Source organism: Fundulus heteroclitus, chromosome 6 (assembly GCF_011125445.2).
Source record: "Fundulus heteroclitus isolate FHET01 chromosome 6, MU-UCD_Fhet_4.1, whole genome shotgun sequence".
In the NCBI taxonomy this organism is placed as follows: Eukaryota; Metazoa; Chordata; class Actinopteri; order Cyprinodontiformes; family Fundulidae; genus Fundulus; species Fundulus heteroclitus.
Window position 1 is genome coordinate 21,001,606 of NC_046366.1, and position 20,309 is coordinate 21,021,914.

Genomic DNA, 20,309 nt, shown 5'->3' on the forward strand with positions numbered 1-20,309 from the left:
ATAAAACAATGTATTTTCATTTCCCCCAATCCCATTGTCTACAAGCATATCCATCCATCCATCCAACCATCCATCCAACCATCCATCCAACCATCCATCCATCCATCCATCCATCCATCCATCCATCCATCCATCCATCCATCCATCCATCCATCCATCCATCCATCCATCCATCCATCCATCCTCTTATATATAAAGCCTGACCAACAGAGATATCTGCCATAAATTCATAGTCAAATCTTCAACTGACACTTGAGGAACTTCATGGGAAATTCATTTGGGAAAAGTATGGCATTTTGGCATGGAAAATGTGCAGGAACACTGAAGAACCTCCTGGGTATGAGTCCCAACAGGGCTCTGTCTTTGTGCAATTTGTTTGTTCCCCCTGTGCATTAATAGACAATAAAAGTGATAACGTCTTGAAGTAACTTTATTTAATACATCTTTTCAGCCATAGTAATTTCTCTTGGGGGTCTTGTGTTTGAAATATGTCAACATAGAGAAAACATATTATCAGATAATGGACTTGTGTCAGTACTCGCCCTGTTAGAGCTCAGTGCTGGATTTGACACAGTTGATCACAATATTCTCCTAGAAAGACTTGAATTAAGGGGAGCGCATTAAGATGGTTTAAATACTATCTGTCTGAAGGATTCCAGGTTGTTCATGTTAACCATAAATATTATGCAAACTCTAGGGTCACTTGTCGAATAGTATAAGGTTCAGTCCTTGCGCCAATTCACTTTACTATATATATGCTTCCGATTTGTAAAATGATCAGACAGCATGAGGGTGATTTCCACTGTTATGCTGATGACACTCAGTTATATTTATCCATAAATCTAGATAAGTCCAATCAATTACTTCAACTACAGGCATGCCTTGATGACACGAAAACCTGGATGAATTTAAATTTCCTCCTTTTTTGAGTAAGGCATGGCATTTGAAACCCACAACAAACAGGTTTCCAGGGTTTCCTTTTTTCACCTCTGGAATATTGCCAAAATTAGACATATTCTGTCCAGGAGTGATGGTGAAAAACTAGTCCATGCATTTGTTACTTCATGGCAGGACTATTGTAATTATTTACTATCAGGAAATCTACTAAAGTTTTCAGCTGATCTAAAATGCTGCAGCAAGAGTTCTGATGAAAATCAAGCGGGATCATCCTTCCATCCATCCATTTTCTGACCCGCTTATGCTGGTGCCTATCTCCAGCGTTCACTGGGCGAGAGGCGGGGTACACCCTGGACAGGTCGCCAGTCTGTCGCAGGGCAACACAGAGACAGACAGGACAAAAAAAACATATTTCTCCAATTTTAGCTTCTCTTCATTGGCTTCCTGTTAAATCAAGAAAGGGATTTAAAAGTCTCCTCACGTATAAAGCCCTGAATAATCAAGCTCCATCATATATCAGAGCTCTGATTACCCTGTATGTTCCTAACAGAGCATTTTGCTGTCAGACTGCAGGTCTACGGTTCCTAGAGTCTCTAAAAGTAGAATGAGAGGCAGATCTTTTAGTTATCAGGCTCCTCTCCTGTGGAACCAATTCCCAGATTTGGTCCGTGAGGCAGACACCCTGTCTACTTTTAAGACTAGGCTTAAAACTTTCTGTAATGACAAAGCTTATAGTTAGAGTGGCTTAGGTTACTCTGAGCTACCTCTATAGTTATGCTGCTATAGGCTTAGGCTACTGGAGGACATCAGGGTCTATTTTTCTCACTCTGCCGAATTCTCCTACTGTTCACCAATTTGCATTGTTAGTAGTTATTTCAACGTTTAACTTTATGCTCTGTCTATTTTCTCTTCATAGTAGGCACACCTGGTCTGGTATTCTGTTAGCTGTGACATCATCCAGGGGAGACAGATCATCTGCCATTACCTTCTAGAAAGGATTCCTGGATCAACGTGTGCTTCTGTGCTTTTTTTGTTTCTGCTCTGTCTTCTAAAACCCCTTTGTCAGTCGAGGAAAATGACCGTTCACACGGAGCCTGGTTCTACAGGAGGTTTTTCCTTCCTGTTAATGCGAAGTTTTCCTCTCCACTGTCACTTCATGCATGCTTAGTATGAGGGATTGCTGCAAAGACATTGACATCGAAGACGACTGTCCACTGTGGCTCTACGCTCTTTCTGGAAGAGTGAATGCTGCCTGTCAAGACTTGATGCACTCTGCTGGGTTTATTTAGACAGGAAACTTTTTGATCAATCTGTCTGTAAAATTTGATTGAATTTGACTTCATAAAGTGCCTTGAGATGTCATGGGTTGTGAATTTGAGCTATATATATAAAACTGAATTGAATGTTGAATGAATATTAAGGTAGAAATAAATATATTACCTAACCTAGTCTAAACTAAGAATACACTAATACTTTAAAGAAAGTTGCACTTTATTTTGATGACAGATTATACTTGTTTGAAACCAATCCAGATGCACTGACGTGCACTGACAGCATGCGGACAAGTCCCAGATGCCAAGACTGAATTAGTAACCAATCGATTAGATTCACAGCGAGGTCATAAGCTCCACTTGCCTGCAGCTGTTGCTGCTGCACTGTTTTTTCATTATTAATAGCAGCAAATCCAATGTTATTTTGATGTGCTGCTGTTGTGTCATTGGTATCTCTTGTTCACTGCATTTATTTATGATTTATCACCGATTTGCTTTTTAAAAGAAATTAGAAAAAAGTAGCTAATATTAATTTAGGGGAGAAGTTAGTCTGTATCTGAATACATTTTCACAGAAAGTAAACTTTTTTTATTTATCATTTAGTTTCAATATGCTTAATTCTTGCAATGTTGCCGCTCTGCTGGCCCTAATCTCCAGGGCACACCCTGAAAAGGTTACCATTGGATCACATAGCAATACAGGATGGACAATCATTAAGGCACACAGGCACTCCTATGGCCAATTAAGGGTGACCGATTAACCTTACATACATGTTGTTTTTGGACACATTGATCAGGAAACACACACATAAGTTTTCCAAGTATGTTAACAGAACTGCATTTAAAAAAAAAACTGCAACTTCAGTGTAACTTCAACATATTTTTGAAATTAAACATTAGATTTGTCGTTCCCAGAAGTAGTGTCCTGAATCAAACATGTATAAAGTGGAGTAAAGGTTGGAGGCATGTTATAAAGGTAGCAAAAATCCAGAATATAAAGTTTGGGTGGGTGTTGTGCATGCATCCTTTCCAGCAGGTTTGCAATGTGGGACTAAACCAAGTCTTATTCCACTTCCTTCGAGCCTGCTTCGTAAAAGGAAGTGCGTTAATGACAGCATACAATTCCCCTATTAGGATGAACATACGTGTTTTTAGGCTGATTATAAAAAATAAAGTTATTTCCAGCTGGATATTAAATTTTGTATTTTTAGTTAGTATATTAGGTTGGGAACCCTTGGATTAAGCGACTGATTGAAATTTAGCTGAATGTTAAACTGATTGGTTTCTGAATCCTAATATAATGTAGCTTTCTAAATCCAGAACATTCTTGCTGCGAGGCAACAGTGCTAACAAATGTGCAATCATAAACTTCAAAACCTACATTTGAAAACAGAAGATTACACACACTATAAAAAGACACAGTTTTTTTTTTTCTTTTCTTACTGTCAGACCTGAATTCTGAATTACCTTTTTCCTATTTTAGGTCTGGTAGAATGACTAAAGATATTTTTATTTGCTTAATGCAAGAATAATGAGTGAAGGATTATTATTGACAATAATTTATAGATTTTTTTATATTCATGAGTTCACATACACTAAGACCACTATGCCTTTAAATAATTTTGGGAGCACCCAGATATTGATGTCATTTTTTTGTGTTTGGGAGCTTCTAATCTTGAGACACACCTGTAGATGTTTTAAAGGCACACCCTGCCTCCTGAAATCAGCCATGAAATCAGGAAGATAATTGTGGACTTGCACAAGTCTGGCTCATCCTTGGGTGCAATTTCTAAATGCCTGAAAGTGCCATGTTCATCTGTTCAAATAATTATATGCAAGTATAAATACAGTGGGACTGTCCAGCCATCATACTGCTCAATAAGGCGACAGATTTTGTGTCCCAGAGACAATTGTGCTTTGGGTTGAAATGTGAATACCAACCCAAGAACAAAAGAAAAAGACCTCAAAAGATGCTGGCTAAAACTGGTAAGAGTGTCAAACGAAGAGTGCACCGACATGGGTTGAAAGGCTTCTCAGCCAGGAAGGAGCCATTACTAAAGAAGCAACAGATTACAGTTTGCTAATGGACACATGGACAAGGAAAAACATTTTTGGAGACTTGTCCTGTGGTCTGACAAAACTAAAATTGAAACATCAACAATGCAGACGACTGTTCACTGTGGCTACATACTCAGGACTTGTTGGGCTTCCTTAAATAGGAATTTTTTTTACCCATCTCTCTGTATGATTTGATTACGTTTGACTTTGTAAAGAGTCTTCAAATGACATGGGTTGTGAAATAAACTTTTGACCCAAGTCATACAGTTTAAAGGCAAGGGTACCAAATATTTACAAAAATGTATGTAAACTTCTGACCTTCATAAAAGTAATAAAACCTTTTTCTGGCATTTAGGAAATAGAAATAAATTTGGTAAAACTAACGGACATATGACAGGAAATATTTATTCTGATTTCATTCAATTCAAATTAAATAAAAAAAATATTTATTTATCCCAAAGCAAAATTAAATGTTGATGTAACTCATTTTGTCAGGGAGTAAGTTCATGTCTGACAGTGAGAAATAATGCTTATTTGTCTTTTTATGTAGTGTACGTAAACTTCTGTTTTTAACTGTATTTACCTTTTAGTTTCGGTCAGTGATTTTGAAAAAAATATATGGAACAGATTAGTTTATATTTTATTTTGGATGATATTCAGAGTTTATTTTCAAAATAACTTGAATGAAGCTTTGAATGAACGAATACAGAAAACCAAAACACATGCATAAAAAAACAACTTTAAAGCTTCTGTAGTTTGTATCGGTTGATTTAGTCAAACGCAAGAAAAGCTGTGACCTGTAAGGATATATTACACAAATGTTTGTGTATTAAAGCAACCATGAAAAGTAAACAGTCATTTCCCATTTTCTAGCTTTACTCTGAAAGGGGAAGCCAAGTGCTGGCTTAGTAAAAACTTGGCAGGGTTTTAGGCAATCCAGTAAATTTTCTCCCAGTAGTGGAAAAGCTGCTGATTTTCGGGACAAGTATCACTTCCACCTAGGAAGCAAAATGCAAAAACACTAAATGCCCACCGCTAATCAAATTATCTGTGCATGCAAGCAAGAGGTATCTTTCAGCTGATCACATATGAATGGAAATACCTCTGACAGCGCATGTAAGGATGAAAACAGTTTCTATGTTCTTGCATTTACTGAAGACCAAAGAGCCACAGAGTTAACTTACAAACTGTGTTTTGCTGGCAGGTGGGGCTTCAGTAATGGACTTGAGGTCCTCCACTGTGACTCTCTCCATGTTCTCTAACGCAGATCCAGAGTAGAGAACTATATCTTTCACGAATATGCTTATGGCTCGTAGCATGTAGGACACAAATAAGTGCATGTGGATGTAGTTTCTGGTGCAGTGCAACCGCCTGGGGATGACAAAAAGCATCAACAAGGTCAAAAGACTGATATACTAAAAGAAAAGAGTTAGAAACAGTCGGCGAAGTTTTACAAAAGTGCGCATTAGTGTTTCACTCCACAACCACATGCACATAAACTATGCTCATCTTAATTAGAGCCAGATGAATTCCGAGCTGAGTATAACACATTCTTCAGTTTTAGGAAAAACACAGTTATCAGATTGCCGTGTTCAAATTAAACGGCGAGTTGGTGCGGAGCAGTTGGAAAAGTATGCAAATTTAGCAGCCCCAAACGCTTCCAGAACATCCTAAACATTCCCTGCGGCTTGACCTTTGGCGTCACGATCCGCTGGGCTCAATTTGCTTTGGTCAATAGACTTAAAGGTTAAGTTATTAGAGTAAAAAAAACGGGTAAAGATAATATTTACTGAGTATTTATCGGTGCCAATTTTTTTTTTTTTTAAGGCTTCACATCAACCGGAGACAGAAATGAATCCACAATCAGCTCTGTCCGCGATTTCTTTCACTAAATCTCATTAATGAGCTGACAAGGTGCCCTTAGAGAACTATTGATTCAGGAAAAACCAATCTAGCACACACCCCCCAGGTAAAGAAAAAAAAAAAAACAAGAACGCAAGTGCTAATGTAAAATATCCCTTTGCTCCCTCTGGAAAACGTTTATGAGCTCTCCTTTTTAAAAGCTGATGTGTTGAAGGGGAGACATGGCTGTAGCGCTCCGGAGCCCAGTGCCAGAATGTCAGATGGGCCCCTGGGATAACTTATTAAACTCATTTGGCACGTATATTTCCTGGTGCCAGTTGGAAGCATTCCTAAAAGCTTTCTGACTGACTACCTGTACTGTAAGTTACGTCGGTGGGAACATTAGTAAACAGGGCCTTCACATCGATTCTCGATACTCCCTATGCCCCACAAAATAAGCAAATACTGACCAAACTGCTCAGCGGGAAACAAAATCATCCAAATTCAACCCTGTTGCAAACTTTTTCTCTATTTCAGAATGTAGGTTTTAATCAGCAGGGGTGAGGTAAGGTATTAAGCCTTGCAAAAGCATTCATACTCCTTAAACTTTTTTTTCCATGTTTTTTTTTTTTTTTTTACAAAAGGCTTTAACGTGTTTTATTCAGATTTTATTTGCAAAAAAAAGGACATTTGATCCAGTTGTGAAACACTAACAATCCTGTTTTATAAGGAAGGCGTATAATTTAAAATATACTTCAAGTATGCCTTCTCCATGTGATTAGAAAAAAAAAACAGTTGAATAAAAAGACTTCAGATAGCCTTTCATAAGTTACCAAGTACAAGAATGACTTATTATTCAATTAAATAAGAATAGAATATAAATAATTAGTCTTCTGTAAAAGAATAATATAAAATGAACCAAAATGTGAAATAATATTCTGAGAAATCCAGTGTTCTATTCTTTTCTATGTAATAATAAAAAAATAAAAAGTAGCAGTTTCACAAAGATGCTTATTTAACAAACTTAGTTAATAAACACACATGTGTAAACTCAGTTTTTACTTCTCTATCCTATTTTTATCTTTATCATTCTGTCTGTCCATCCATATTTTGCAGCACAGCTGGTCCTACTTTGCACACTCTTTCATTCTTAGAAATACTTTAATTAGTGGTGTTTTTTATGCATAAATATGCACGCAGGTTATTTGCATTTCTTGAGATCTTCCTGCTCAGTTACACACTTATTTGGGTTTTTGATGAATGAAAGTCATGAAAGTCTTTGCGAGTCTTATATCGCACAAGCAGAATCCTCTTCTTAACAGAAAGCTCGTTCCTCCCCTTGGTCTGCTGGATGTCCATCAGTGAGGAAACCCACTCAACATTAGCATAGTGTGAGGGAAGTGCAAAGACAAACTGTGCAATCTTCAGTAATTCTGAGCAACATTTTTGGATTTCTCAAAATATTTGGTCCACTTCTGGTGCATGCTAACCATTTTTCCTGGATGTGACAACAAACTCAGTCAATTTGCACAGTCTTTTTATACTTTTCTGTGTCCGTGTAACTGATGAGATCTATGCAACCTACACAGAAACACATATGCCAACTTTGCATATAGGGCACTCTGCCAACAGCTTGTCCCAACCAGGACGTATGGGGGAAATTTGTTAAAGGTACACCTGCCCATTCGACACCTTGTAAACAGCAGCAGAACCATGTCACCGTTCTGTCTGTGAACGGAGAAGAACCATCCTCTTAGCAGCAGCTCGGGGATGATGTCACATGAAATAAAGGCTGCCTTATCCCGTGCATCACACCAGTCAGTTACAAGCCTAATGGTCCAGAGAAAAACAATCAAAACTGGACATTTTCATGAATATATGAATCCCCCACGGATGCCCCGGACAGAACGTAAACTGTGGTCATTCCCAAGCAAAAGAGGATGTTTGGTCACCCTACCTAGATTTAATCTAGGTTGGGTGCCACCAATTGCCAGTGAGTCCACATGTAGTTTAATATCAGGGTAAAAACAGACATTTTATGAGGCAACATGGGGTTTGGGAGAACAATGGCAAACAGATAACATCATGGAGACCAAGGAACATGGCAGAAAGGTTAAGGGGAAAGCTGTGGAGAAGTTTAAAGTGTTGGATTACCCAACCTTCAACAACTAAATGTGCGCTTGATCAATATATCATCGAAAGCTGTCAGATTATAGAAACATACCAAGACCTTGCCGTACACATAATTTGGCAGGCCCAAAAGGCCCAAAGCAACTTTGGAGGAACTAGAGAGATCCCAAACTCAGGAGAGATATTCAGACAAAACAAACAAGTTGAGGAAGTTGCTCTGGGGAGATGATGCAAACGTTTAACTCACTGGGCTACAAACAAAACCCTATATGTGGCAGCAAATTAATTCTTTAAATCACCCTGAACACACCATCCCCATGGTGAAACATGGCGCTGGCAACATCATGCTGAGAGGATGGTTTTCTTCAGCAATGACCCAAAGCATACCGGCAGAGATACAATTTTATGGTTTACATGAAATCATATTTAGTGAGTTAGGAGACCCCGTTTAATGTCCAGAACTAAATCTTATTAAGAATCTGTGGTAAAACATACAAACCAATGTTCACAGATACTCACTGTCCTACATGATTGAGTTAACTAACAAGAGCTGGCAAACATTTTCAGTGTTAGGTTGTGTTCATGTCTGTAAGTCCAGCGAAGGATAGCTATACAAAGTACTGACTCAGGTAGGCTTTTGAACCGCAAGCAACTCTTTTCAGCTATATCTTTTCATTTACATATACATATGTAAATGAAAATCATCTATCCAGATTCTTACATTTACCAATTCTGTGCTACTTTGTGTTGTTTTATTATGTAAAATTCAAATAAAGATGAACGTTTGTGGTCGGCATCTGATAAAAGTTGAAATAGTTCAAGGGGCGTGAATACTCTTGCAAGGCACGGTCAGTAATTGTTTAAAATTTTTCATTAAACAAGTATTGCAGAAGCCAGATTTTATTCTAATTTCTTCCTATATTACAAGGATTTATTTTTATCGTACACATACACAATTCCAACATCAAAAACCTCAAACCAGCATGAAAGTAAAACAAGATCTAAATGTCAGGCAATGAAGAATTCATTAATGCAAGCCTGGAGCTAGTCAGTTCCTCAAAGGTAAGTTATATCACAGTCTGTTTAAAGTCAAAGGTAATGTTTAATACAGTTTGCATGCTTAATGCTGTCATCGTGATGGATAATATGCAGCATTAAGTGATTTCCTATTGATGGAAAAACGTTTTTTTTTTTTCTCATGACACTGCTTCTTTTAACCACCATCGTGACATTTACGTGCTCTTTGCGTGACTATGAAATGAATCATCTCAATATTATTAAACATCAACTCTTCCTGTTTATCCAGCCTTAGATTCTCCCCTGGTGTCAAAATCTGTCCCTTGGGAACGTCTGAGGTTAAAAGGAAGCAACAGAGCAAACTCACCGAAAATATCCCAGGATGACAACAGCCACCAGAAGTGATCCAAAGGAGATGGAGTACCCAACCGTATAGATGATGTACAAACGGTGGAAAACATCCTGTTAAAGATGAAAAGCATGTTAAAGTGTCAACACAACACCAAGTGAGTAAAAGCACAAACTATGAGGAAGAGATATATGTTCCTTTTTTTTAAAAAAAATGTTGATTTATCACATTAGGGATTTGTGACCCAAATCCCTAATGTTTGAAAAACTACATTTTATTTTCAGAAAAAATAATTCAACTCATACTGTGGTGAATAAAAAATTAAGGTAACACACTAAGTCCAAGTCACGTGTCAAAATTGAACAGATAACAGAAGTAAATTAATGTTGTAACTAAAGAAATGGCCCAAGCTTCTAAGCCAACAATACTGAATGCAAAGTACAGTTTAGTTAATTTAGGTGTCCTTTAAATCTGATTAGCATTTACATGTTTCTAAACTTTAATTGGGCCACGGTAAATCAATTTCTTCTACATGAAACAATGTATTGTTTTCATATGCTGCCAAATTCAAGTGCTCTGTGTTACTGTTTTATAGTAAATGCAGTGTAGCAGGGGTCTGAAACTCTCTTTATTGTACCAATATGAAGACATTTTAAACAGTGGTAAAATAAAACCAGAATATTTAGGGTTTTTTTTCTTGTTGTTTTTGTCATTTAAAAAACAACAACACAAATTACACTTTCATCACCACAGAGACCAGATTATTTTGGACATGTTGAGAATCTATGCAGTATAAGCACAGGTCTAATACGCCAGTGTGTGCCACTGCAAGGAAAGGCAAGTTTATTTGTAAAGGACCGTTCATACACATTCTAGTTCAAAATGCTTTATAGGAAAAAAACAACAACAAAAAAAGTAAGGAAGGAGATAAATAAAACAAGTGTGTAAAAAAACACAAACTAAGCTTTTAAAAACATGACAATCATATAAAAGAGCAAGAAAATGACTTGTATTAAATAATGTTAATAATTAAATAGTACATTAATTGATACAAAATTTTCTGTAATGTATAAATAAAGAACACTTGAGTACCACACGTTATCATCACAGTGTGTAACAACATAGTCATATTTATGTAATAAATGTGGTATAATAAAATATTGGCACCATAATGAAAAAGGTTTGTCCTCAAAACGTCAGTAAATTTATTTCAACGTGGTACAAGAAAAGTCTCAAGTCTTGAGATGTGAAGGATGGCAACATAATTCAAATGTTTGATTATGTAGCAGTAGGTTGGCTGGGAAAGGACCCCGTAAACTGATCCTCCACGAAACTCTCTTTACGTCAACATGCTCAGAGGCCAATGATCCTTCTTCTGAACTGTGCTGCTGTTATCATTCAGCATCAGGGAATGGTGCCAGGAAAAACGCACGTCTCAGTTGTGGCAAGGGTCTGCGGTATGGCAGCATTTTCTGTGCATATTTATTTCTGATTAACTACGGGAAGTGCTCTTTGGGGAAAATGTCGACTCCTGAAGTCATTAAGGGGACAGCTTTATGGTGCTGTTTAGAGGCAAAACACCCGAAAAGTGCCTTTGGTTGTATTTTAAAGGAATCATGATTAGAAAAACAATATCGGGGTAGTAACTGCCTTATTAAGAACTTCTATAAAGATGCTATTGCACTTATATGGGAAAAATGGGGCTATCGACAAAAAGGAAGAACACATAATTTGCAACAACCATGTCGTCTTCGTTTTTTTTTCCACAAACGTTTAATTTTGCCAAATTGCTATCGCATCTGTATTGCTCCAATACATCCGTCATCATTACAACATGAGGATATAGAGAGGATTTTAACACATGTGCATCTTTCTATGATATAGATTTATAATGCATAATCACCACTTAAAGTATCTAAACATAATCACAACATTAACTCTAAACATGTAATTGTTGATGTCTTCCAACTGTTATGGTAGAAAAAGTAAACAGTTCAAAAACATGTCAAACATGAGATTTTCCATAAAGGAAAAAAAAAAAAAAAACACCCGAAAGGTCAAAAATCCATCCACGGACTTACTCTGCTGATACTCTTTTTTTTATCTATCCGCAGTGAAAGAAGATTAGTAATGACATAACAACAACAATATTGAAGGTAGATTTAAAGATTTAGTCATAGTGAGATCCATAAGGCTTCCAGATTTAGGTCCCAGCTACACAACTCTGGATGTTATGCTAAACCGATGTGTTTTTTTCATCCATTTGTTTAAAATATATGCATCCAGTCTGGGAGTCCGACTAAAAACGCTTTACTGACATCAGCGACATCAACAATTAGAAGATCCTCAGCATGTCTAAAGAAGTGCTAGACTAACGATTTCCCCAAAACAATTATAGCTTGTGTTTTGTTGACACTTATTACCTTTAATTTTAGTCATCAACTCATTCTGGTTACATTTGTTATTTAATGGAAACAAAAAGAGGACAAGGCAATGCAGAAATGGAAAAACCCATAAAAAAAGCGGCTACACTGTGGTTGTGGTATGTAGCACCAGAAAGCCAATGTGAGCATGAGCAAATTTTGCTGTTATGTCACTGTTTTAAAGTAACCTCTGGGTATCCAGTGCACATACAGTACAACACAAACTGAAATAAAAAAATAAAAAAAAACAATAACTCTGGAAGACTGTGGACAGGAGGTGCAAATGCTTTAGAAAAATCTCAGTTTTGATAAAAGTGTGGACAGAGGCTTGAAGAGGCATGAGTAGAGTCCTGAAAGAAACCCCATCAAACACCTTTTAGGACACCTGGGATGAGTTGGAGCCATATCTTCTTACCAACCAGTTGGGGCAAACACCACTATTACATTTTTATCTAACGGACCGTTTCTGAAAATTCTTGGGGGACTCGAAATTGGTATAAAGTTATGTTTAATAGAGGGAATAGTTAATGTAATTTTTCAGTATCAATTTGATTTTGACCAGCAAAGGTCACATGAAAAAATAAGAAACAGGAAAGATGGGAGAAAAAAAAATACGGTTTAACAAATTCTCATGTGATTGCATTTGCATATTTTGAATTTCCAATTAAAATAAATGTAACACGGGTTTCTTTTCACTCTCAAGCAGGAATTTAGTTAATCATAGATGCATTTTTAAAAAAGCAACCACACAGCCACCCTCTCATTATCTCCAGTTATCTTCCACACATAAAGCTCCTAACATAATAGTTTATTAACATTGCACATTAATTATAAGGCATACTGCAAATTACTAATTTCAAAGGAATTATAATTGCACGTTTTCATTGCATAGTCGCCGTAATGTTTTGAGAATGACAGTTTAGACTGGTGGTGGATTTAGTCAAACATCTGCTCATAATTAGAAGGCATGCTGTGTATATTTGTAAATTAACATACAAACAGAAAAGAGAAGGGTCCCACCTTTTCATTGGTATAGTTGTTAATGTAAAGGAATTTTGCACATTCACTGTAATTGGCCCATGTTTTGTTGACTGAGACTAGCTCCCACGTTCCATTGCTGTCACACCGACGGTATGCCAGTCCTACATGCCAGAAAGAGAAGAAAAACCCCAATTAGATTTTAATTATAGATTCAAGCTGCACAATCAACAAAGTATCATAGAAGAAACATGTAAAACATCAGTTCACAGGTCTACAAATCGCAATGAAGGTACAAAATGCATTACAAGCTAGCATTTTAGCCTTGTTATTTTTCTTCTTTTAAATGCAAAACCAAATGCAGCATTCAAGGAAAGGAAGCCGATACGGTGCCACAGTTTAGGGACGCTACTGCAGGACCTGGTCAACTCACTCTCTAGAATCCATCATGAGTTCGACCATGTTTCAGAAACTACTTGAGGAGAATTTGAGAACATCTACAAAATAAATTAAAGCTGGATCAAAACTGGACACTGCAACGAAAGTCCCCACAATTAATGAGAAATCTTAAGAGCCAAGTTATCAGAAATTTATATCAAAACACAGAGGAAGCATGCTGATATTACAATGGCTTCTCAGTTAGAGCAAGATGGTAGCTATTTATGTCATATATATATATATATATATATATATATATATATATATATATATATATATATATATATATAAATATATATATATATATATCAGAACATTTACTTTGTGAACTATTGTTGGGTATAAAAATATCTTTCCCTGTCAAATAAAATTGATTCTAGAGCATTATGTGAACATGTCTGATAAGCAAACTAAAATAGACACGGTAACATCACTAAAATGGACCATGAAATACTGATGAAATGCAGTGTATTGTACCTCTGCATATTAAAGCCACTGATTTTCCAAAATCTGACGGTAACTGTAATTAAGCCTGAGACTGAGACCCGATATCAATAAAAAAACAAGAAAAGAAAAAGAAAACTGGTCTTCATCCTTATCACTTTGAACATAATTAAAAAAAATTGTGTGCATATTATTATTTTGTATCTGGATCTTTGAAAGTGTAACAAGTCAAATGTCAAATGCTTGTTCCCTGAAACTGCTATTATATGTTTTGGATCAACATAGCAGTTACACACACTCTCGTGATGTTGCATCATTTAAATTGGAAAAGTATATCTTATGCAGTTTTACTCCCCATTCTGCAATAAATAATATAAAAAACATTTTAACTGCTGTATCTTCAGCTATAGCTCAACATAGCTGATGGACAATAAGGAATTAGTTAGACTGAAGTGGTCAACGCAGACTTATTGCGGGGTGTGAAAAGTTGGCCTTTACCTGTAAATTAGCCAAAGGGTTTTGTGTTTTGGATTTTATAAAATGAAATCAGAATCACTGCTCTTTACAGTATTCAAACCCAGTCTTACCTCTGTGGTTGAAGTCATAAATGTAGTCGGGACACAATGTGGACACAAGGTTTCCAGGAGGTCCCTCAGGCCAGCACACAATGCCATCCCACTCCGGTGAACAAAAGCCATCTGCAGAGACCCAAACAACGTTGACTTTTTAAAAACAAGGCCACAAAGTGTTGCTCTAGTATGATTTGGTATGATAAATCTCAACTGGCATTCAGAAAAGCAGCAGTGCTGCTTGCTTTTAAGGCTTGTGTTGACTTTTAGAAAAGTAGGTCAATTATTCAACCTATGTTTTTATGTAAAGGAACTCTTAGAAGCAACTGTGTAATTTCCAGTGAATCTGACAGTAAATAAGACTTTGTTGTGCCAAAGGAAAGTACAGGTAATTTGACAGAAACACGTGCACTCACACCACTTTCCATTTGCTGAAACATGATTATGGAGTGAACATTGGAATTCCCAGTATGCTGACAACAAGGTGCCAATTGATTCCAGAGTGTTTGTTAAGGGTTGATTGTTAGTTGCTCCAAGTTTCCATAAGTGCTTTACTGTTTTAAGGATCATGTATGTCTTCTGTTTGCAAATGCTTTTAGCATGGATCTCATTTATAAGATTTTCTACAAAACTGGCTGCATTATGGCACTCTAAATGGGCTATTAAGAACAAATTAAATTACTATGTGACATAGGTTACTTCTAGGTCTATCTAGTTATCAAACTAATGACAGTCTGATAAATCTAAAGTTTGTTGATCCTAGGCTTTCATAACAGGAGCAACATTTTCTGCACAAAGCCATGGCAAAATTCCCTCTCAAGCCTTGGCATTTATGTTGTACTATTGAAAACATCTGACCACTCTGACCACTAATAAGTAGCTGCACATAAAACTGAAATGATGCCTTCTTTGCAGCAGATCCAGTATTTTCTCATTGCATAAAAGCATGTGACGCTACGACGACTTGCATTATGTTCGATTGTCACTGAGAGCATGAAATTAAAGGGTAGACTCTGTGGAGCTGACTGATTCCTGTAGACTTCTGGTGGGAGAAAAACAGAGTTTAGTTTCAAAAATCATGCTGACCACGCATGCTGGGAGTAAAAGTAGAAAAGCCGCTCTCCTTTTACCATAGGTTTTATTACCATAAAGACCACCTACTTACAGGCTTAAATTAAACACCAAACACACTCAAGTGTGCAATTTCCCGTAAATTCCTTGACCACGATTTAAATATAAACGTGACTATGGGGGAGCTTGGGTATTAGTGATGTCACTGGGGGTTTAACCCCCAGCCCCCCCACCCCAACCCTATTTCCCTCCAAGCAGCAGAAGCAGCAGATGTAAAAACACATTATGCATTTTCTTCTCATACATATGGTCTTTTATAATGATCCCCGGTGTTGTTCTACACCCAAAACCACAAGCTTCAGGGCTGAGCTATTTTCACACTGGCGAGGTCTCAGGATTTGAACCCACATCCCTCCACTGTCCTCTCCAAGCAAACCTCAGCGCTCCCTCTCAAGGAAAACATTGTCTCAGCAATGTAATGATGGATTGTGTCTATTTAAAACTCCAAATCAAGTAAATTCCTATCAAAACACTACAAAAAACATGCAGAAAAAGAGTCTCCCTGTACACAAACGACCTCCTGAAGTTTGCACCACGGTCATTGGTCTGATCCAGGACAGTGATGAATTTCCATGTAGCCACAAACAGGGTTTCCGCATTCACTGAATCATGAGTCTTTTCTTACGGCCATATAACGCTACATCAAACGCATAGCAAAATGCTTCCGCGACACTAAATTGTGTCGTGGAAGCGGTCCCATTTCTTCACCAGGGTGATGTGCACCACAGATAAACATATAAATTGTGACAAGGTGTGAGCTAATCACACTGATTGCTGTAAATATTTAAATACCGCGGTGACACTCGTGTTGTAATACTACGTGGCGGATGCAGCATGGCTGGATGACCCTGCAAAGACAAGAGGAATTTTAACTCGGAGCCGACGTTTAAGACACCAATAGGGTTTACTTTTCAACCAGTTCTTTTAATGTGGACAACATATGTGCCTGTACCTCTGTTTACACAGTTAATAAAGGCCTTTTGGTTTTTTTTTTTTCAGTTTCCTTGTACTTTTTATCTGTGGTTGCCATTTTTTACCATAAAATAGAAATGATCAGCTGGCTCATTTAGGTACGCATTGCCATTCATAAGGTGCTTTGTATTGATCATTTATGGTTGAATATGGGCGTGTAGAGGGCAGAAAATTAGATGGAACCTTATGCACAAACGTTCAAGTGCAGTTGTGATTTATAATGGGAAAAAGCTTGCCGGTCATGAATCGCCTAAATGCTGAAAATGGCGTTTGCAAACTTTTAGTACGGATCCTACACAATGTTTTATAAATGAGACCCCAGAACTGTGGAGTGGCAATAGATATCCTGTTGATGGATTCAATCACATGAACTGTGGATCTATTCAACTCGTACTAATATTTTCCTAAATCTAGATTTCATGTTTTGATAGTTTTGCAGTGGTTCCGCACTGTTTCTATTTTGATTATGAATTGGATGGGGCTGTGTGAGATCATGGTTCAAATCTAGGAATATCCATTTATCCATTCAACCGTTGTCAATACACACTTTTCTGTGGAGGATCATAGAGGATCTAGTGTCTGTCTCCAGCTGTCATTGGGCGAAAGGCAGGCTACAGCCTGGACAGCTCGTCAGTTCATCACAGGACTTGGGCTCTCTGTCATGGAATACTGCTTTAAAACCCAACCCTGTTTAAAACATCACAATATTATCACTGACCTGTATGCTATATTCCTTTGTCTTCATGGTTGTGTTTTTTCACACATGTTCTTTAACAAAACTTTGAGGCCTTTATAGAACAGCTGGATTCATACTGATATTAGATTACAGAGGTGGAATAAATTGAAGGCGTTCAGCTTCAAGTAATTTAGATGTGTCAAAGTAAAGGGGGTGAACCACAGTTGTATCAGTTGTTTAAGATTTTCATGGCTGCAAGAATCTGAAAACCATGTATTAGTTTCTTTCCATTTAACATTTAACCCTTTGAGTTGGTCTATCATATACCATCCCAATAAAAATACATTAAAGTTTGCGGTCATAACATGACTAAGCTTGAAAAAGCTCAAATGGTATGAATCCTTTTGCAAGGCACTTTATTTGTACTAAACAGAAGTTGGAAAGCCGAAAACTGGTGATAACCTATGGATAGGGATAAAAAAAAGAAAGATCCAGGCACACAAATCCTATGTGAAAGCCTCATGGAGCAGAAGGCCTACAAAGAATCCTGGCTAGATAAGCCTCTGCACTACATGTACCACCAACAGATTAAAGAATTGGCCGACATTAAGAGATCCTTAAAGTGCATTGAAAAGGCTGTACTAATAGACATGATGGAGGCAATAACCTTAGTACATAAAAATACAAAAGCCAACAAGAGCCAATGAGATCTCTGCACGTGGGAGCAAAATCCTAGGATCAGTGTAGATTAGTGAGTGCAGCCCTCAACTTCCCATGGATCTGGTGTAGAGAACCTTGCAGTTCAAGGGAGTAAATAATTTCCAAATGTTGAGTGCTATTACTTACTCGGGTCACCAGCGAGCAAAAGCAATGTTTCAACAGAAATTTATCAGATCTTGCAAGTCAACATTACTTTGCCGTACGCAATGGGAGCCCAGATTTTCCCTGCTTTCCACTTTACAAAATTAGAAAAAGCCAGATGTGGCTTTTAAAACCAAATCAAGCAGAGTCAGAGCAATTCCTAAGCCATTACCTTGAAAAAGAGCCCAATCAAGTACTTGAAGCGAGTATGTAGTTTGTGTTCATCCAGGCATATGCCACAAACTCGTCAGAGAAATATTTTTCTCTTCATTAAGGTAACATGTGTAATGCAATTTCTTCAGTTGTTTTGGTATTGAACTGACATGTTCAACCTTCCATAAGAGGCCAAATACATGGAGATGAATCACAAACAGTGGATGCAGGTCAGCTCTCCTGTGCTGATGTTCCCCCCCAGACCAGAGCCTCCGGCATTTAACAGAGCTACTGTCAGAAACACACGTACGCACACACGCATACATAAATGTATTTAAATTTGAAATCTTTTGATTTTTTTTATTCTTTGCAGATTATGCAAATGCAATTAAGGATGAATTGGTTTTATGGCTTTCCACACATATATGAGTGTCCAAATAGTGTGGAGGATGTGTTAACATTCCCTGACTAAACAAAAGATGCTCTTCGACGGCTAATTTTCTCAGTTAAGCATGTCTTTAACTTTTTTTTTTTTTATCTAATATAAGATCTATGGATTTCTATCAAAACCATGAAATGTTGGGTAATACCCCGGAAGGAATGTGACCACAGGGGAGAGTCAACAATAGCTTTTGGTTTTTGGTTTTCTAGACTGGTATGTTCTTAATTATGTGTTTCATTTACAAATACATGGTTTGGGGGGTCAAATAACTCAATGCCCCCCTTATTGTTCTGGGATTGTGAATAAAATATTACAAATGACTTGGTTGCAGGACTCTTTATCCCCGCTAAACAGCCGACTGGGAATAAAACAGTAACCACAGATGGAGTAGATGATGGGGTCTGGTGGAAAACGTTGTTCTCTGGACGCCCATATATATACAAATACACGCAAGGATCGGCTTCAACTCCAGTTCCAGGAAAGACAGTGGGAGGACAAAGCAAACAAAATGAGATTTTAAAAGAAGAAATACTATGACTGCAAGATCTAAAAGGACTTACTGGTAAAGACATACTGGTAAAAATTAACCTAATCCAAAAATTGCAGTCAGTCGATTGTAAGCATTTCATACACGCCTTCACATAGTAACAGACCAATAACAATCATAAGCCAAGGTAGAAGGCATTCTTTCTGCTATAGTTCCAGTCAGCCTGGTTCTACTGTAAGGTACAAGATTAATCATTTCAGACTGCATTTTCTTCATTGGACAGCACTCAGTTACAAAAGTACATTTACCATCAATATGTCAAAAGTAAATGTACTAAACTTATATAGCACTTTTCCAGTCATACTGACCACTCAAAGCACTTTGCACTACAGCCACATTCACCCACTCACACTCATTCATACACTGATACTCAGACTGGCAGGCAACTTGGGGCCTACCAATTGGTAGGCAAATCGGGGCCAGTTGATGTCCCCCTGTCACATGTTGATTTACCCAGGGGCACATGTCACTTGTGTCATGGGAAGCTGGAACCAAACCTACAACCCTCCAATTGCAAGACAACTACTCTACCCATTGAGCCCCAGTCGCCCCAGTTGAAGTGCTGATTAACATCAGACTGACTGAGTTAGAAGATGGGCACAGTGTGATCTCAATCTCAACATTGGGTCAGATACAAAGTTTTTCTTGGATCATGGCCATCGATCTAGATGCCACAGTGTTGTGTTGCTGGAGGTCATATTTCAAGTTATTGTGCTCTGTAGGCTTAAACGCATAGTCAAAAGATTGTTGCACGGTTAACTAATACAATTTGAACTGTAGAAATTGCATATGAACAAATGTTTAAAATAAATCAATACATTTTTTAAAATAATTATTTTTATTTAGCAAAGTACTTAAAATTAGCACATATGGTTGGAGCTTATTTGGGAAGACACCTTTTAGCGGACAGTCTTGAAGTCCCTGCTGAATGCAGAGTAAGTTTAGTTCAGCTCAGCATCACCTCCTACATATATATATATATATATATATATATATATATATATATATATATATATATATATATATATATATATATACATATATGGAGATATTTAGGAGTTGAACAATACAAAAATGCTTAATGAATATTTAAGAATGTATTACTTTTTTGT

General features: G+C 37.3%; 1 protein-coding gene across 2 annotated transcripts in view; it reads right to left on the reverse strand.

Moving 5' to 3' along the window:
- Positions 1–20,309, reverse strand: part of pth1r (parathyroid hormone 1 receptor) — a 76,479-nt gene that overhangs the window by 11,246 nt on the left and 44,924 nt on the right. For both annotated transcript variants that reach the window (XM_036138319.1, XM_036138318.1), the window contains exons 3-6: positions 14,434–14,544; positions 13,007–13,128; positions 9,582–9,676; positions 5,410–5,596 (exon numbers count right to left, since the gene is read on the reverse strand). In XM_036138319.1, coding sequence (XP_035994212.1) covers positions 5,410–5,596; positions 9,582–9,676; positions 13,007–13,128; positions 14,434–14,544 — 515 coding nt within the window. The remainder of the gene's footprint in view (positions 1–5,409; positions 5,597–9,581; positions 9,677–13,006; positions 13,129–14,433; positions 14,545–20,309) is intronic.